This window comes from Ranitomeya imitator, chromosome 2 (assembly GCF_032444005.1).
Source record: "Ranitomeya imitator isolate aRanImi1 chromosome 2, aRanImi1.pri, whole genome shotgun sequence".
In the NCBI taxonomy this organism is placed as follows: domain Eukaryota; kingdom Metazoa; phylum Chordata; class Amphibia; order Anura; family Dendrobatidae; genus Ranitomeya; species Ranitomeya imitator.
In genome coordinates, this window is record NC_091283.1 from 256,282,330 (window position 1) to 256,296,105 (window position 13,776).

Here is a 13,776-nt window from a genome sequence, read left to right on the forward strand (position 1 = left end):
CCTGTATGTGTTTCCTTCAGATCTATCCAGTAAGAGGACAACACCAGAGAGATGTCCCCGTCCTCTTCTTCCACAGGACTGTAACCAAGAAGATCCCAATGCTCCTCAGGATCATCAGGTAGATGGAGAGAAGGTGTCAGGAGATCTCCCCTATGATGTGTAGACGCTGGTGAAGGTCTTTTGCTCAGTCTTGTTTTATCCACCAGTATTATATGTTTTATACTTGTGTAATGAGAACTGTGGAGATGGCAGGATTAGAGCTGATCATAGATGGGACTTCTCCTTCTGTCGGTGACTTTTATAATATTTGTTTCAGGGTGAAGATCTGACCCATATTAATGCTACAGAGACATATGTGAGGGGTGATGAGCGGTGTAAAGAGGAGATTCCCACATATGGCTACCCAGGTGAGTAGTAACCACTAAATGCAGAGAAGTCACAGATTCTTCTCATCACCGGCTGTGGCTGCTTTATCGGTGGTGTAGTCCGGCCGTTTTACCATGATCACCATTTTGCCTCTAGACCACAACATTCTCCTCCACCCAAAACTGTTCTAATGACTTTGGTCATTGAAAGCCCTTTTCTATAGAGCTTACAACCTGGTAGATCCACCTACCCCCTGGGTTTAGGAGACGCTGTTACCTGCCGAGACCTGTGAACTATAAAGCCAAATGACAGCGTACGTAGAATGTGCTGACAAGACAGAAAATCATTTGAAGAAAAATATTCTGATGGGCCTGTAAGAGAAAGTGGAGGGTAATGATGCTGTTGGCTTCCTAGAACCCTGAGATCTTATCGGAGGAATCTCCCTTCTCTCCCTTCTGTGCTGCTGAATGTGATCATATGGTCCCTACAGGACCAGGTCCAGTCTTTCTGGCCAAACGTCACTTTTATGATCGACAACAACAAGTTCACAACAAGTGTGAATTTCTGGACAATAACAGAGTTTCCCTTTATCCGGACTTTTCAATTTCTATTAACCCCTTTACCCCCAAGGGTGGTTTGCACGTTAATGACCGGGCCAATTTTTACAATTCTGACCACTGTCCCTTCATGAGGTTATAACACTTCAATAGATCCCGGTGATTCTGACACTGTTTTCTCGTGACATATTGTACTTCATGTTAGTGGTAAAATTTCTTTGATATTACCTGCGTTTATTTGTGAAAAAAATGGAAATTTGGCGAAAATTTTGAAAATTTCGCAATTTTCCAACTTTGAATTTTTATGCAATTAAATCAGAGATATGTCACAAAAAATACTTAATACTTAATAAGTAACATTTCCCACATGTCTACTTTACATCAGCACAATTTTGGAACCAAATTTTTTTTTGTTAGGGAGTTATAAGGGTTAAAAGTTGACCAGCAATTTCTCATTTTTACAACACCATTTTTTTTAGGGACCACATCTCATTTGAAGTAATTTTGAGGGGTCTATATGATAGAAAATACCCAAGTGTGACACCATTCTAACAACAGCATCACTCAAGGTGCTCAAAACCACATTCAAGAAGTTTATGGTGTTTCACAGGAATTTTTGGAATGTTTAAATAAAAATGAACATTTAACTTTTTTTCACAAAAAAATTACTTCAGCTACAATTTGTTTTATTTTACCAAGGGTAACAGGAGAAAATGGACCCCAAAAGTTGTTGTACAATTTGTCCTTAGTACGCTGATACCCCATATGTGGGGGTAAACCACTGTTTGGGCGCATGGGAGAGCTCGGAAGGGAAGGAGCGCCGTTTGACTTTTCAATGCAAAATTGACAGGAATTGAGATGGGACGCCATGTTGCGTTTGGAGAGCCACTGATGTGCCTAAACATTGAAACCCCCCACAAGTGACACCATTTTGGAAATTAGACCCCCTAAGGAACTTATCTAGATGTGTGGTGAGCACTTTGACCCACCAAGGGCTTCACAGAAGTTTATAATGCAGAGCAGGAGAACAGGAGAAATTGGACCCCCAAAGTTGTTGACCAATTTGTCCTGAGTGCGCTGATACCCCATATGTGGGGGGGAACCACCGTTTGGGCGCATGGGAGGGCTCGGAAGGGAAGGAACGCCATGTGGAATGCAGACTTAGATGGAATAGTCTGCAGGCGTCACATTGCGTTTGCAGAGCCCCTAATGTACCTAAACAGTAGAAACCCCCCACAAGTGACCCCATATTGGAAACTAGACCCCCTAGGGAACTCATCTAGATGTGCTGTGAAAGCTTTGAACCCCCAAGTATTTCACTACAGTTTATAACGCAGAGCCGTGAAAATAAAAATCTTTTTGTTTTCCCACAAAAATTATTTTTTAGCCCCCAGTTTTGTATTTTCCCAAGGGTAACATGAGAAATTGGACCCCAAAAGTTGTTGTCCAATTTGTCCTGAGTACGCTGATACCCCATATGTTGGTGTAAACTCCTGTTTGGGCACACGGGAGAGCTCGAAGGAGCACTGTTTTACTTTTTTAACGCAGAATTGGCTGGAATTGAGATCGGTCGCCATAGTAACATAGTAACATAGTAACATAGTTAGTAAGGCCGAAAAAAGACATTTGTCCATCCAGTTCAGCCTATATTCCATCATAATAAATACCCAGATCTACGTCCTTCTACAGAACCTAATAATTGTATGTTACAATATTGTTCTGCTCCAGGAGGACATCCAGGCCTCTCTTGAACCCCTCGACTGAGTTCGCCATCACCACCTCCTCAGGCAAGCAATTCCAGATTCTCACTGCCCTAACAGTAAAGAATCCTCTTCTATGTTGGTGGAAAAACCTTCTCTCCTCCAGACGCAAAGAATGCCCCCTTGTGCCCGTCACCTTCCTTGGTATAAACAGATCCTCAGCGAGATATTTGTATTGTCCCCTTATACAGTTAGGGCCAGAAATATTTGGACAGTGACACAATTTTCGCGAGTTGGGCTCTGCATGCCACCACATTGGATTTGAAATGAAACCTCTACAACAGAATTCAAGTGCAGATTGTAACGTTTAATTTGAAGGGTTGAACAAAAATATCTGATAGAAAATGTAGGAATTGTACACATTTCTTTACAAACACTCCACATTTTAGGAGGTCAAAAGTAATTGGACAAATAAACATAACCCAAACAAAATATTTTTATTTTCAATATTTTGTTGCAAATCCTTTGGAGGCAATCACTGCCTTAAGTCTGGAACCCATGGACATCACCAAACGCTGGGTTTCCTCCTTCTTAATGCTTTGCCAGGCCTTTACAGCCGCAGCCTTCAGGTCTTGCTTGTTTGTGGGTCTTTCCGTCTTAAGTCTGGATTTGAGCAAGTGAAATGCATGCTCAATTGGGTTTAGATCTGGAGATTGACTTGGCCATTGCAGAATGTTCCACTTTTTGGCACTCATGAACTCCTGGGTAGCTTTGGCTGTATGCTTGGGGTCATTGTCCATCTGTACTATGAAGCGCCGTCCAATCAACTTTGCAGCATTTGGCTGAATCTGGGCTGAAAGTATATCCCGGTACACTTCAGAATTCATCCGGCTACTCTTGTCTGCTCTTATGTCATCAATAAACACAAGTGACCCAGTGCCATTGAAAGCCATGCATGCCCATGCCATCACGTTGCCTCCACCATGTTTTACAGAGGATGTGGTGTGCCTTGGATCATGTGCCGTTCCCTTTCTTCTCCAAACTTTTTTCTTCCCATCATTCTGGTACAGGTTGATCTTTGTCTCATCTGTCCATAGAATACTTTTCCAGAACTGAGCTGGCTTCTTGAGGTGTTTTTCTGCAAATTTAACTCTGGCCTGTCTATTTTTGGTATTGATGAATGGTTTGCATCTAGATGTGAACCCTTTGTATTTACTGTCATGGAGTCTTCTCTTTACTGTTGACTTAGAGACAGATACACCTACTTCACTGAGAGTGTTCTGGACTTCAGTTGATGTTGTGAACGGGTTCTTCTTCACCAAATTAAGTATGCGGCGATCATCCACCACTGTTGTCATTCGTGGACGCCCAGGCCTTTTTGAGTTCCCAAGCTCACCAGTCAATTCCTTTTTTCTCAGAATGTACCCAACTGTTGATTTTGCTACTCCAAGCATGTCTGCTATCTCTCTGATTGATTTTTTCTTTTTTTTCAGCCTCAGGATGTTCTGCTTCACCTCAATTGAGAGTTCCTTTGACCGCATGTTGTCTGCTCACAGCAACAGCTTCCAAATGCAAAACCACACACCTGGAATCCACCCCTGACCTTTTAATTACTTCATTGATTACAGGTTAACGAGGGAGACGCCTTCAGAGTTAATTGCAGCCCTTAGAGTCCATTGTCCAATTACTTTTGGTCCCTTGAAAAAGAGGACGCTATGCATTACAGAGCTATGATTCCTAAACCCTTTCTCCGATTTGGATGTGGAAACTATCATATTGCAGCTGGGAGTGTGCACTTTCAGCCCATATTATATATATAATTGTATTTCTGAACATGTTTTTGTAAACAGCTAAAATAACAAAACTTGTGTCACTGTCCAAATATTTCTGGCCCTAACTGTATACTTATACATGGTTATTAGATCGCCCCTCAGTCGTCTTTTTTCTAGACTAAATAATCCTAATTTCGCTAATCTATCTGGGTATTGTAGTTCTCCCATCCCCTTTATTAATTTTGTTGCCCTCCTTTGTACTCTCTCTAGTTCCATTATATCCTTCCTGAGCACCGGTGCCCAAAACTGGACACAGTACTCCATGTGCGGTCTAACTAGGGATTTGTACAGACGCAGTATAATGCTCTCATCATGTGTATCCAGACCTCTTTTAATGCACCCCATGATCCTGTTTGCCTTGGCAGCTGCTGCCTGGCACTGGCTGCTCCAGGTAAGTTTATCATTAACTAGGATCCCCAAGTCCTTCTCCCTGTCAGATTTACCCAGTGGTTTCCCGTTCAGTGTGTAATGGTGATATTGATTCCCTCTTCCCATGTGTATAACCTTACATTTATCATTGTTAAACCTCATCTGCCACCTTTCAGCCCAAGTTTCCAACTTATCCAGATCCATCTGTAGCAGAATACTATCTTCTCTTGTATTAACTGCTTTACATAGTTTTGTATCATCTGCAAATATCGATATTTTACTGTGTAAACCTTCTACCAGATCATTAATGAATATGTTGAAGAGAACAGGTCCCAATACTGACCCCTGCGGTACCCCACTGGTCACAGCGACCCAGTTAGAGACTATACCATTTATAACCACCCTCTGCTTTCTATCACTAAGCCAGTTACTAACCCATTTACACACATTTTCCCCCAGACCAAGCATTCTCATTTTGTGTACCAACCTCTTGTGCGGCACGGTATCAAACGCTTTGGAAAAATCGAGATATACCACGTCCAATGACTCACCGTGGTCCAGTCTATAGCTTACCTCTTCATAAAAACTGATTAGATTGGTTTGACAGGAGCGATTTCTCATAAACCCATGCTGATATGGAGTTAAACAGTTATTCTCATTGAGATAATCCAGAATAACATCCCTCAGAAACCCTTCAAATATTTTACCAACAATAGAGGTTAGACTTACTGGCCTATAATTTCCAGGTTCACTTTTAGAGCCCTTTTTGAATATTGGCACCACATTTGCTATGCGCCAGTCCTGCGGAACAGACCCTGTCGCTATAGAGTCACTAAAAATAAGAAATAATGGTTTATCTATTACATTACTTAGTTCTCTTAGTACTCGTGGGTGTATGCCATCCGGACCCAGAGATTTATCTATTTTAATCTTATTTAGCCGGTTTCGCACCTCTTCTTGGGTTAGATTGGTGACTCTTAATATAGGGTTTTCATTGTTTCTTGGGATTTCACCTAGCATTTCATTTTCCACCGTGAATACCGTGGAGAAGAAGGTGTTTAATATGTTAGCTTTTTCCTCGTCATCTACAACCATTCTTTCCTCACTATTTTTTAAGGGGCCTACATTTTCAGTTTTTATTCTTTTACTATTGATATAGTTGAAGAACAGTTTGGGATTAGTTTTACTCTCTCAATACGCCATGTCGCGTATTGAGAGTCCATGATGTGCCTAAACAGTGGAAACCCCCCAATTATAACTGAAACACTAATCCAAACACACCCTAATCTCAACGGTAACCCTAACCACACCTCTAACCCAGACACACCCCTAACCCTAATCCCAACCCTATTCCCAACCGTAAATGTAATCCAAACCCTAACTGTAACTTTAGCCCCAACCCAAACTGTAGCCCTAGCCTTAACCCTAGCCCTAACCCTAATTCCAATGGTAACCCTAATCACACCTCTAACCCAGACACACCCCTAACCCTAATCCCAACCCTATTCCCAACCGTAAATGTAATCCAAACCCTATCCCTAACTTTAGCCCCAACCCTAACTGTAGCCTTAACCCTGGCCCCAACCCTAACCCTAGCCCCAACCCTAACCCTAGCCCTAATGGGAAAATGGAAATAAATACATTTTTTAAATTTTTTAATTTTTCCCTAACTAAGGGGGTGACGAAGGGGGGTTTGATTTACTTTTATAGCGGGTTTTTTATCGGATTTTTATGATAGGCAACCGTTACACACTAAAAGATGCTTTTTATTGCAAAAAATATTTTTTGCGTTACCACATTTTGAGAGCTATAATTTTTCCATATTTGAGTCCACAGGGTCATGTGAGGTCTTGTTTTTTGCGGGACGAGTTGACGTTTTTACTGGTAACATTTTTGGGCACGTGACATTTTTTTGATCGCTTTTTATTCCGATTTTTGTGAGGCAGAATGACCAATAACAGCTATTCATGAATTTCTTTTGGAGGAGGCGTTTATACCGTTCCGCGTTTGGTAAAATTGATAAAGCAGTTTTATTCTTCGGGTCAGTGCGATTACAGCGATACCTCATTTATATCATTTTTTTATGTTTTTGCGCTTTTATACGATAAAAACTATTTTATAGAAAAAATAATGATTTTTGCATCGCTTTATTCTGAGGACTATAACTTTTTAATTTTTTTGCTGATGATGCTGTGTCATGGCTCTTATTTTGCGGGACAAGATGATGTTTTCAGCGGTACCATGGTTATTTATATCCGTCTTTTTGATCGCGTGTTATTCCACAGTTTGTTCGGCAGTATGATAATAAAGCGTTGTTTTTTGTCTCGTTTTTTTTTTTTCTTACGGTGTTTACTGAAGGGGTTAACTACTGGGACAGTTTTATAGGTTGGGTCGTTACGGACGCGGCTATACTAAATATATGTACTTTTATTGTTTGTTTTTTTTATTTAGATAAAGAAATGTGTTTATGGGAATAATATTTTTTTCTCTTTATTTAGGAATTTTTTTAAATTTTTTTTTTTACACATGTGGAAATTTTTTTTACAGCTTTTTTACTTTGTCCCAGGGGGAAACATCACAGATCGTTGATCTGACAGACTGCACAGCACTCTGTCAGATCAGCGATCTGTCTGAGAGCACTGCAGGCTTACCAAGCCCTGCTCTGAGCAGGCACTTGGTAAGCCACCTCCCTCCCTGCAGGACCCGGATGCTGCGGCTATCTTGGCCTGCAGCGAGGAAGGAGGTAGGAGACCCTCGCAGCAACGTGATCACATCGCATTGCTGCGGGGGTCTCAGGGAAGCCCGCAGGGAACCCCTCCCTGCGCGATGCTTCCCTGTACCGCCGGCACACCGCGATCATGTTTGATCGCGGCGTGCCGGGGGTTAATGTGCCAGGGGCGGTCCGTGACCGCTCGTGGCACATAGTGCCGGATGTCAGCTGCGATAGGCAGCTGACACCCGGCCGCGATTGGCCGCGCTCCCCCCGTGAGAGCGGCTGATCGCGTATGACGTACTATCCCGTCGGTGGTCATACGGGCCCACCCCACCTCGACGGGATAGTACGGCAGATGTCAGAAAGGGGTTAAAACCGACTAACTTCCAGGAGGATTGTGATAATCTACATAAACCCATCACACCGGTGCCATGATATATCTCTGAACTGTGCGTGGCTGATGGCTGTAATATACATTTATTCCCGCCGGCAGGAGATGTGTTGGCTCCAGCCCTGGTTTCATGGATTCTCTCCACCTCATAAATTACATTGTTTTTGATCCTAAGAAATTCAGATTACTGCACAATCTCTCCTGAAATGGGGAGCAATATTATTTCCTCTAATCTTCTGGTCCGGATTCATAGTAGCTCCAATGGTCCACCATAAATGAGTGCAACTCTGGTTTACTGTTGTGTCTTCTGTATTTGTAGTTTTCAGTTAATGAGATTCTCGTGCTCTGGGGCGGGGCTGTGGGCGGGGCTGTATGTGGTGCTCTGGGGCGGGGTTGTGGGCGGGGCTTTATGTGGTGCTCTGGGTGGGGCTGTAGGTGGGGCTTTGCGGTGTTCTGGGGCAGGACTGTGGGCGGGGCTTTGTGGTGCTCTGGGGCGGGGCTTTATGTGGTGATCTGATTACATATTCATTTGTATTGGCTTAAGACAGGTCGCTGATCCCTCACTGACCTGCCCCCCATTTTTACATAATGCATATAATAGTGTTCATATTATTGTTGATAATGCCTATAATATTGTGGCTATTGGGAGGCTTAAAAAAAAAGTTACATCCAGCAAAATGACACCAGCGACGCCTGTCCAGTAGCATCTGTCTCTTAACCCCTTCATGACCTTGGGATTTTCCATTTTTCCGTGTTTGTTTTTTGCTCCCCTTCTTCCCAGAACCATAACTTTTTTATTTTTCCGTCAATATGGCTTATTTTTTGCAGGACGAGTTGTACTTTTGAACGACATCATTGGTTTTAGCATGTCGTGTACTGGAAAACGGGAAAAAAATTCCAAGTGCGGTGAAATTGCAAAAAAAAGTGCAATCCCACACTTGTTTTTTGGTTGGCTTTTTTACTAAGTTCACTAAATGCTAACACTGCCATTATGATTCTCCTGGTCATTACGAGTTCATAGACACCAAACATGTCTAGGTTCTCTTTTATCTAAGTGGTGAAAAAAAAATTCCAAACTTTGCTAAGAAAAAAAAAAAAAATGCGCCATTTTCTGATACCCGTGGCGTCTCCATTTTTCATGATCTGGGGTCGGTTGAGGGCTCATTTTTTTGCGTGCTGAGCTGACGTTTTTATTTATACCATTTTCGTGCAGATATGTTCTTTTGATCGCCCATTATTGCATTTTAATGCAATGTTGTGGCGACCAAAAAAACGTAATTCTAGCGTTTCAAATTTTTTTCTCGCTACGCTGTTTAGCGATCAGGTTAATCTTTTTTTTATTGATAGATCGGGCGATTCTGAAAGAGGCAATACCAAATATGTGAAGGTTGGATTTTTTTTATTGATTTATTTTGAATGGGGAGAAAAGGGTTATTTAAACTTTTATATATTTTTTATTTTTTTCACATTTTTTTTTTTTACTTTTGCCATGCTTCAGTAGCCTCCATGGGAGGCTAGAAGCTGGCACAGCACGATCCGCTCTGCTACATAGCAGCGATCATTAGATCGCTGCTATGCATGAGAAATGCAGGTGTGCCATGAGCGCCAACCACAGGGTAGCGCTCACAGCTACCGGCGATCAGTAATCACAGAGGTCTCAAGGACCTCTATGGTTACAATGCAGAAGCATCGCCGACCTCCGATCATGTGACGAGGGTCAGCGATGCGCTCATTTCCGGCCTGAAGCGCCAGTTAAATGCTGCTGTCAGCATTTGACAGCGGCATTTAACTAGTTAATAGCGGCGGGTGAACAGCTGACATGTCCCGGCTTTGATTCGGGCTCACCGCTGGAGCCCTGCATCAAAGTGCGGTATCTGACCTCGGACGTACTATCCCGTCCGAGGTCAGAAAGGGGTTAAAGACTGCACAGTCGCCGTAATCACCGGTGACATTTTGCTGGATGTAATTTTTTTTCTAATCCTCCCAATAACCACATTATTATAGGCATAAGCCAATAAAGGTGCATACGCAAGCAGAGCACCACATAAAGCCCCGCCCACAGCCCTGCCCACAGCCCCACCCCAGAGCACGAGACTCTCATTAACTGAAAACTGAAAACTACAAATACAGATTAAACAACAACCACAAGACGGATTTCATCACCAGGTATCGGTGTAATCAGTATAACGGCACCGACCTGACAGTGTCTGTAGTCACTGAGCACAATCTTCTGACAGGTTCCCTTTAAGACATCTCCGCTCTGCACTATTATACACAGTTCTCTTTAAATGTGTAATATTTCTTCTTGAAACTCATCTGACAGAAAATATTGGAGCTTCCGATAGTTTAGATTGTGAAGTCACAGAGCCCCGTGCTCTAATTACCCCAGAGAGGTTTCACCACCAGCTGCTCATTTATTACTGATGGAGACTGTTCAGTTTGAGCATTTCAGTAGAAATTCACTTCTGCACCATTACAGAAGATCAACTCTCCACTCTACTCTCTAGATCGCATCTCACCACCTGTGCACTTGACCCGCTCCCATCCCACCTCATCCCAAACCTCACCACAGTCTTCATCCCAACCCTAACCCATCTCTTCAACCTATCACTAACAACTGGTGTTTTCCCCTCAAGCTTTAAACATGCCTCCATCACACCTATCCTCAAAAAGCCTTCTCTTGACCCATCCTCTGTATCTAGCTATCGCCCTATATCACTTCTCCCCTATGCCTCCAAACTACTGGAACAACATGTCTACCTTGAACTGTCCTCCCATCTCTCTTCTTGCTCCCTCTTTGACCGCTTACAATCTGGCTTCCGGTCACACCATTCCACTGAAACTGCCCTAACTAAGGTCACCAATGACCTCTTAACCGCCAAGAGCATGCAACACTACTCTGTCCTCCTCCTCCTCGACCTGTCGGCTGCCTTTGACACAGTGGACCATTCCCTTTTGTTACAGACCCTCTCATCCCTTGGCATCACAGACTTGGCCCTATCCTGGATCTCATCATACCTAAGAGACCGGACATTCAGCGTCTCCCACTCACACACCACCTCCTCACCTCACCCCCTATCTGTCGGAGTCCCACAAGGTTCAGTCCTTGGGCCCCTGCTCTTCTCTATTTACACCTTTGCCCTGGGACAGCTCATAGAATCTCATGGCTTTCAGTATCACCTCTATGCTGATGACACACAGATCTACATCTCTAGACCAGATATCACCTCCCTTCTAACCAGAATCCCTCAATGTCTGTCCACTATTTCATCCTTCTTCTCCGCTAGATTTCTGAAACTTAACATGGACAACACAGAATTCATCATCTTTCCTCCATCTCACGCGACCCCCCCAACGAACCTATCCATCACAGTAAATGGCTGCCCACTCTCCCCGGTCCCACAAGCTCGCTGCCTCGGGGTAATACTTGATGCTGATCTCTCCTTCAAACCACATATCCATGCCCTTTCCACTTCCTGCCGACTTCAACTCAAAAATATTTCACGAATCCGTTCATTCCTCAACCATGAATCTGCAAAAACCCTAGTCCATGCCCTCATCATCTCTCGCCTTGACTACTGCAACCTCCTGCTCTGTGGCCTCCCTTCTAACACTCTTGCACCCCTCCAATCTATTTTAAACTCTGCTGCTCTACTAATCCACCTGTCCCCCCCCTATTCCCCGGCCTCTCCCCTCTGTCAATCCCTTCACTGGCTCCCCATTGCCCAGAGACTCCACTACAAAACCCTAACCATGATGTACAAGGCCATCCACAACCTGTCTCCTCCATACATCTGTGACCTCGTCTCCCGGTACTTACCTACACGCAACCTCCGATCCTCACAAGATCTCCTACTCTACTCCCCTCTTATCTCCTCTTCCCACAATCGCATACAAGAGTTCTCTCGTGTATCACCCCTACTCTGGAACCCTCTACCACAACACATCAGACTCTCGCTTACCATTGAAACCTTCAAAAAGAACCTGAAGACCCACCTCTTCCGACAAGCCTACAACCTGCAGTAACCACCGATCGACCAAACCGCTGCATGACCAGCTCTATCCTCACCTACTGTATTCTCACCCATCCCTTGTAGATTGTGAGCCTTCGCGGGCAGGGTCCTCACTCCTCCTGTACCAGTTATGACTTGTATTGTTTAAGATTATTGTACTTGTTTTTATTATGTATACCCCTCCTCACATGTAAAGCGCCATGGAATAAATGGCGCTATAACAATAAATAATACCGTAATAATAATAATAGATGTTATTGTCTATAGTCACAGTTTTTGATTACAGTAGTGTCCAGAATCCTCTGATTTAACCTCTTCCCGCAGCCAGTTTTGTGTTCTTAATCAAGCCCCATTTTTACAATCTGATGTGTGTCACTATATGTGGGGATAACTTATATTATGTTCAGAATGTGGGAAATGTTTTAACAGATCACATCTTGGTAGACACCAGAGAACTCACACAGGGGAGAAGCCTTTTTCATGTTCAGAATGTGGGAAATGTTTTAACAGATCACATTTGGGAGACACCATAGAACTCACACAGGGGAGAAGCCTTTTCCTGTTCAGAATGTGGGAAATGTTTTAACCCCTTTACCCCCAAGGGTGGTTTAAAGGGTAAATGATCGGGTAATTTTTACAATTCTGACCACTGTCCCTTTATGAGGTTTTAATTCTGGAACGCTTTTCTTGTGACATATTGTACTTCATGATAGTGGTAAAATTTCCTTGACATTACTTGAGTTTATTTGTGAAAAAAACAGAAATTTGGCAACAATTTAGAAACTTCCAACTTTGAATTTTCATGCCCTTATGGAGTTATAAGGGTTAAAATTGACGAGCAGTTCCTCATTTTTACAACACCATTTATTTTTAGGGACCACATCACATTTGAAGTCACTTTGAGGGGTATATTCTGTATGATAGCAAATACCCAAGTGTGACACCATTCTAAAAACTGCACCCCTCAAGGTGCTCAAAATCACATTCAAGAAGTTTATTAACCCTTCAGATGCTTCACAGGAATGAATGGAATGTGGAAGGAAAAAATAAACATTTACTTTTCTTTCACAAAAATTTTCCTTTAGACCTAATTTTTTTTACTTTCACAAGGGTAACAGGAGAAAATGCTCCATACATTTTGTTGTGCAATTTCTCCTAATCATGGCGATACCCCATATGTGGGGGAAATCTACTGTTTGGGTGCACGGCAGAGCTCGGAAGGGAAGGCGGCACGCCTATTGGAGAGCAGATTTTCCTGGAATTGTTTGTGGGTGACATGTCACATTGTCAGAGCCCCGGATGTGTCTAAACAGTGGAAACCCCCAACAAGTGACCCTATTTTGTAAACTAGACCCCCAAAGGAAATTATCTAGATGTGTAGTGGGCACTTTGAACCCCCAAGTGCTTAACAGAAGTTAATTACGTAGAGCCGTGAAAATAAAAAATCATATTTTTTCCAGAAAAAAATTATATTTTCGCCCTCAATTTTTTTTCCAAAGGGTAACAGGAGAAATTGGACCCCAGAAGTTGTGCAGTTTGTCCTGAGTATGCTGATATCCCATATGCAGGGGTAAACCACTGTTTGGGTGCATGGCAGAGCTCGGAAGGGAAGGAGCGCCATATTGGAGAGCAGATTTTGCTGGAATTGTTTGTGGGTGACATGGAACACACCGTCTCTACACCCCATACCCAACTAGTAGGCCTAATGCAGTGTTGTTTTCAACAACTACTAAAGATGAGCATGAAGATTGAAGCAATGGAGAGGCAACCTGGAGAACACCTTGGAGTGGAAGACACCGTCTCTACACCCCATACCCAACTAGTAGGCCTACTGC

The 13,776-nt window shown here is 43.1% G+C and overlaps 1 protein-coding gene across 1 annotated transcript in view; it reads left to right on the forward strand.

The window, feature by feature from the left end:
• The window catches only part of LOC138662971 (gastrula zinc finger protein XlCGF53.1-like), a 40,834-nt gene that overhangs the window by 11,825 nt on the left and 15,233 nt on the right, over positions 1 to 13,776 (forward strand). Inside the window, exons 5-6 of the mRNA XM_069748996.1 lie at positions 21 to 118; positions 317 to 407. Of these exons, the coding sequence (XP_069605097.1) occupies positions 21 to 118; positions 317 to 407 (189 nt within the window). The remainder of the gene's footprint in view (positions 1 to 20; positions 119 to 316; positions 408 to 13,776) is intronic.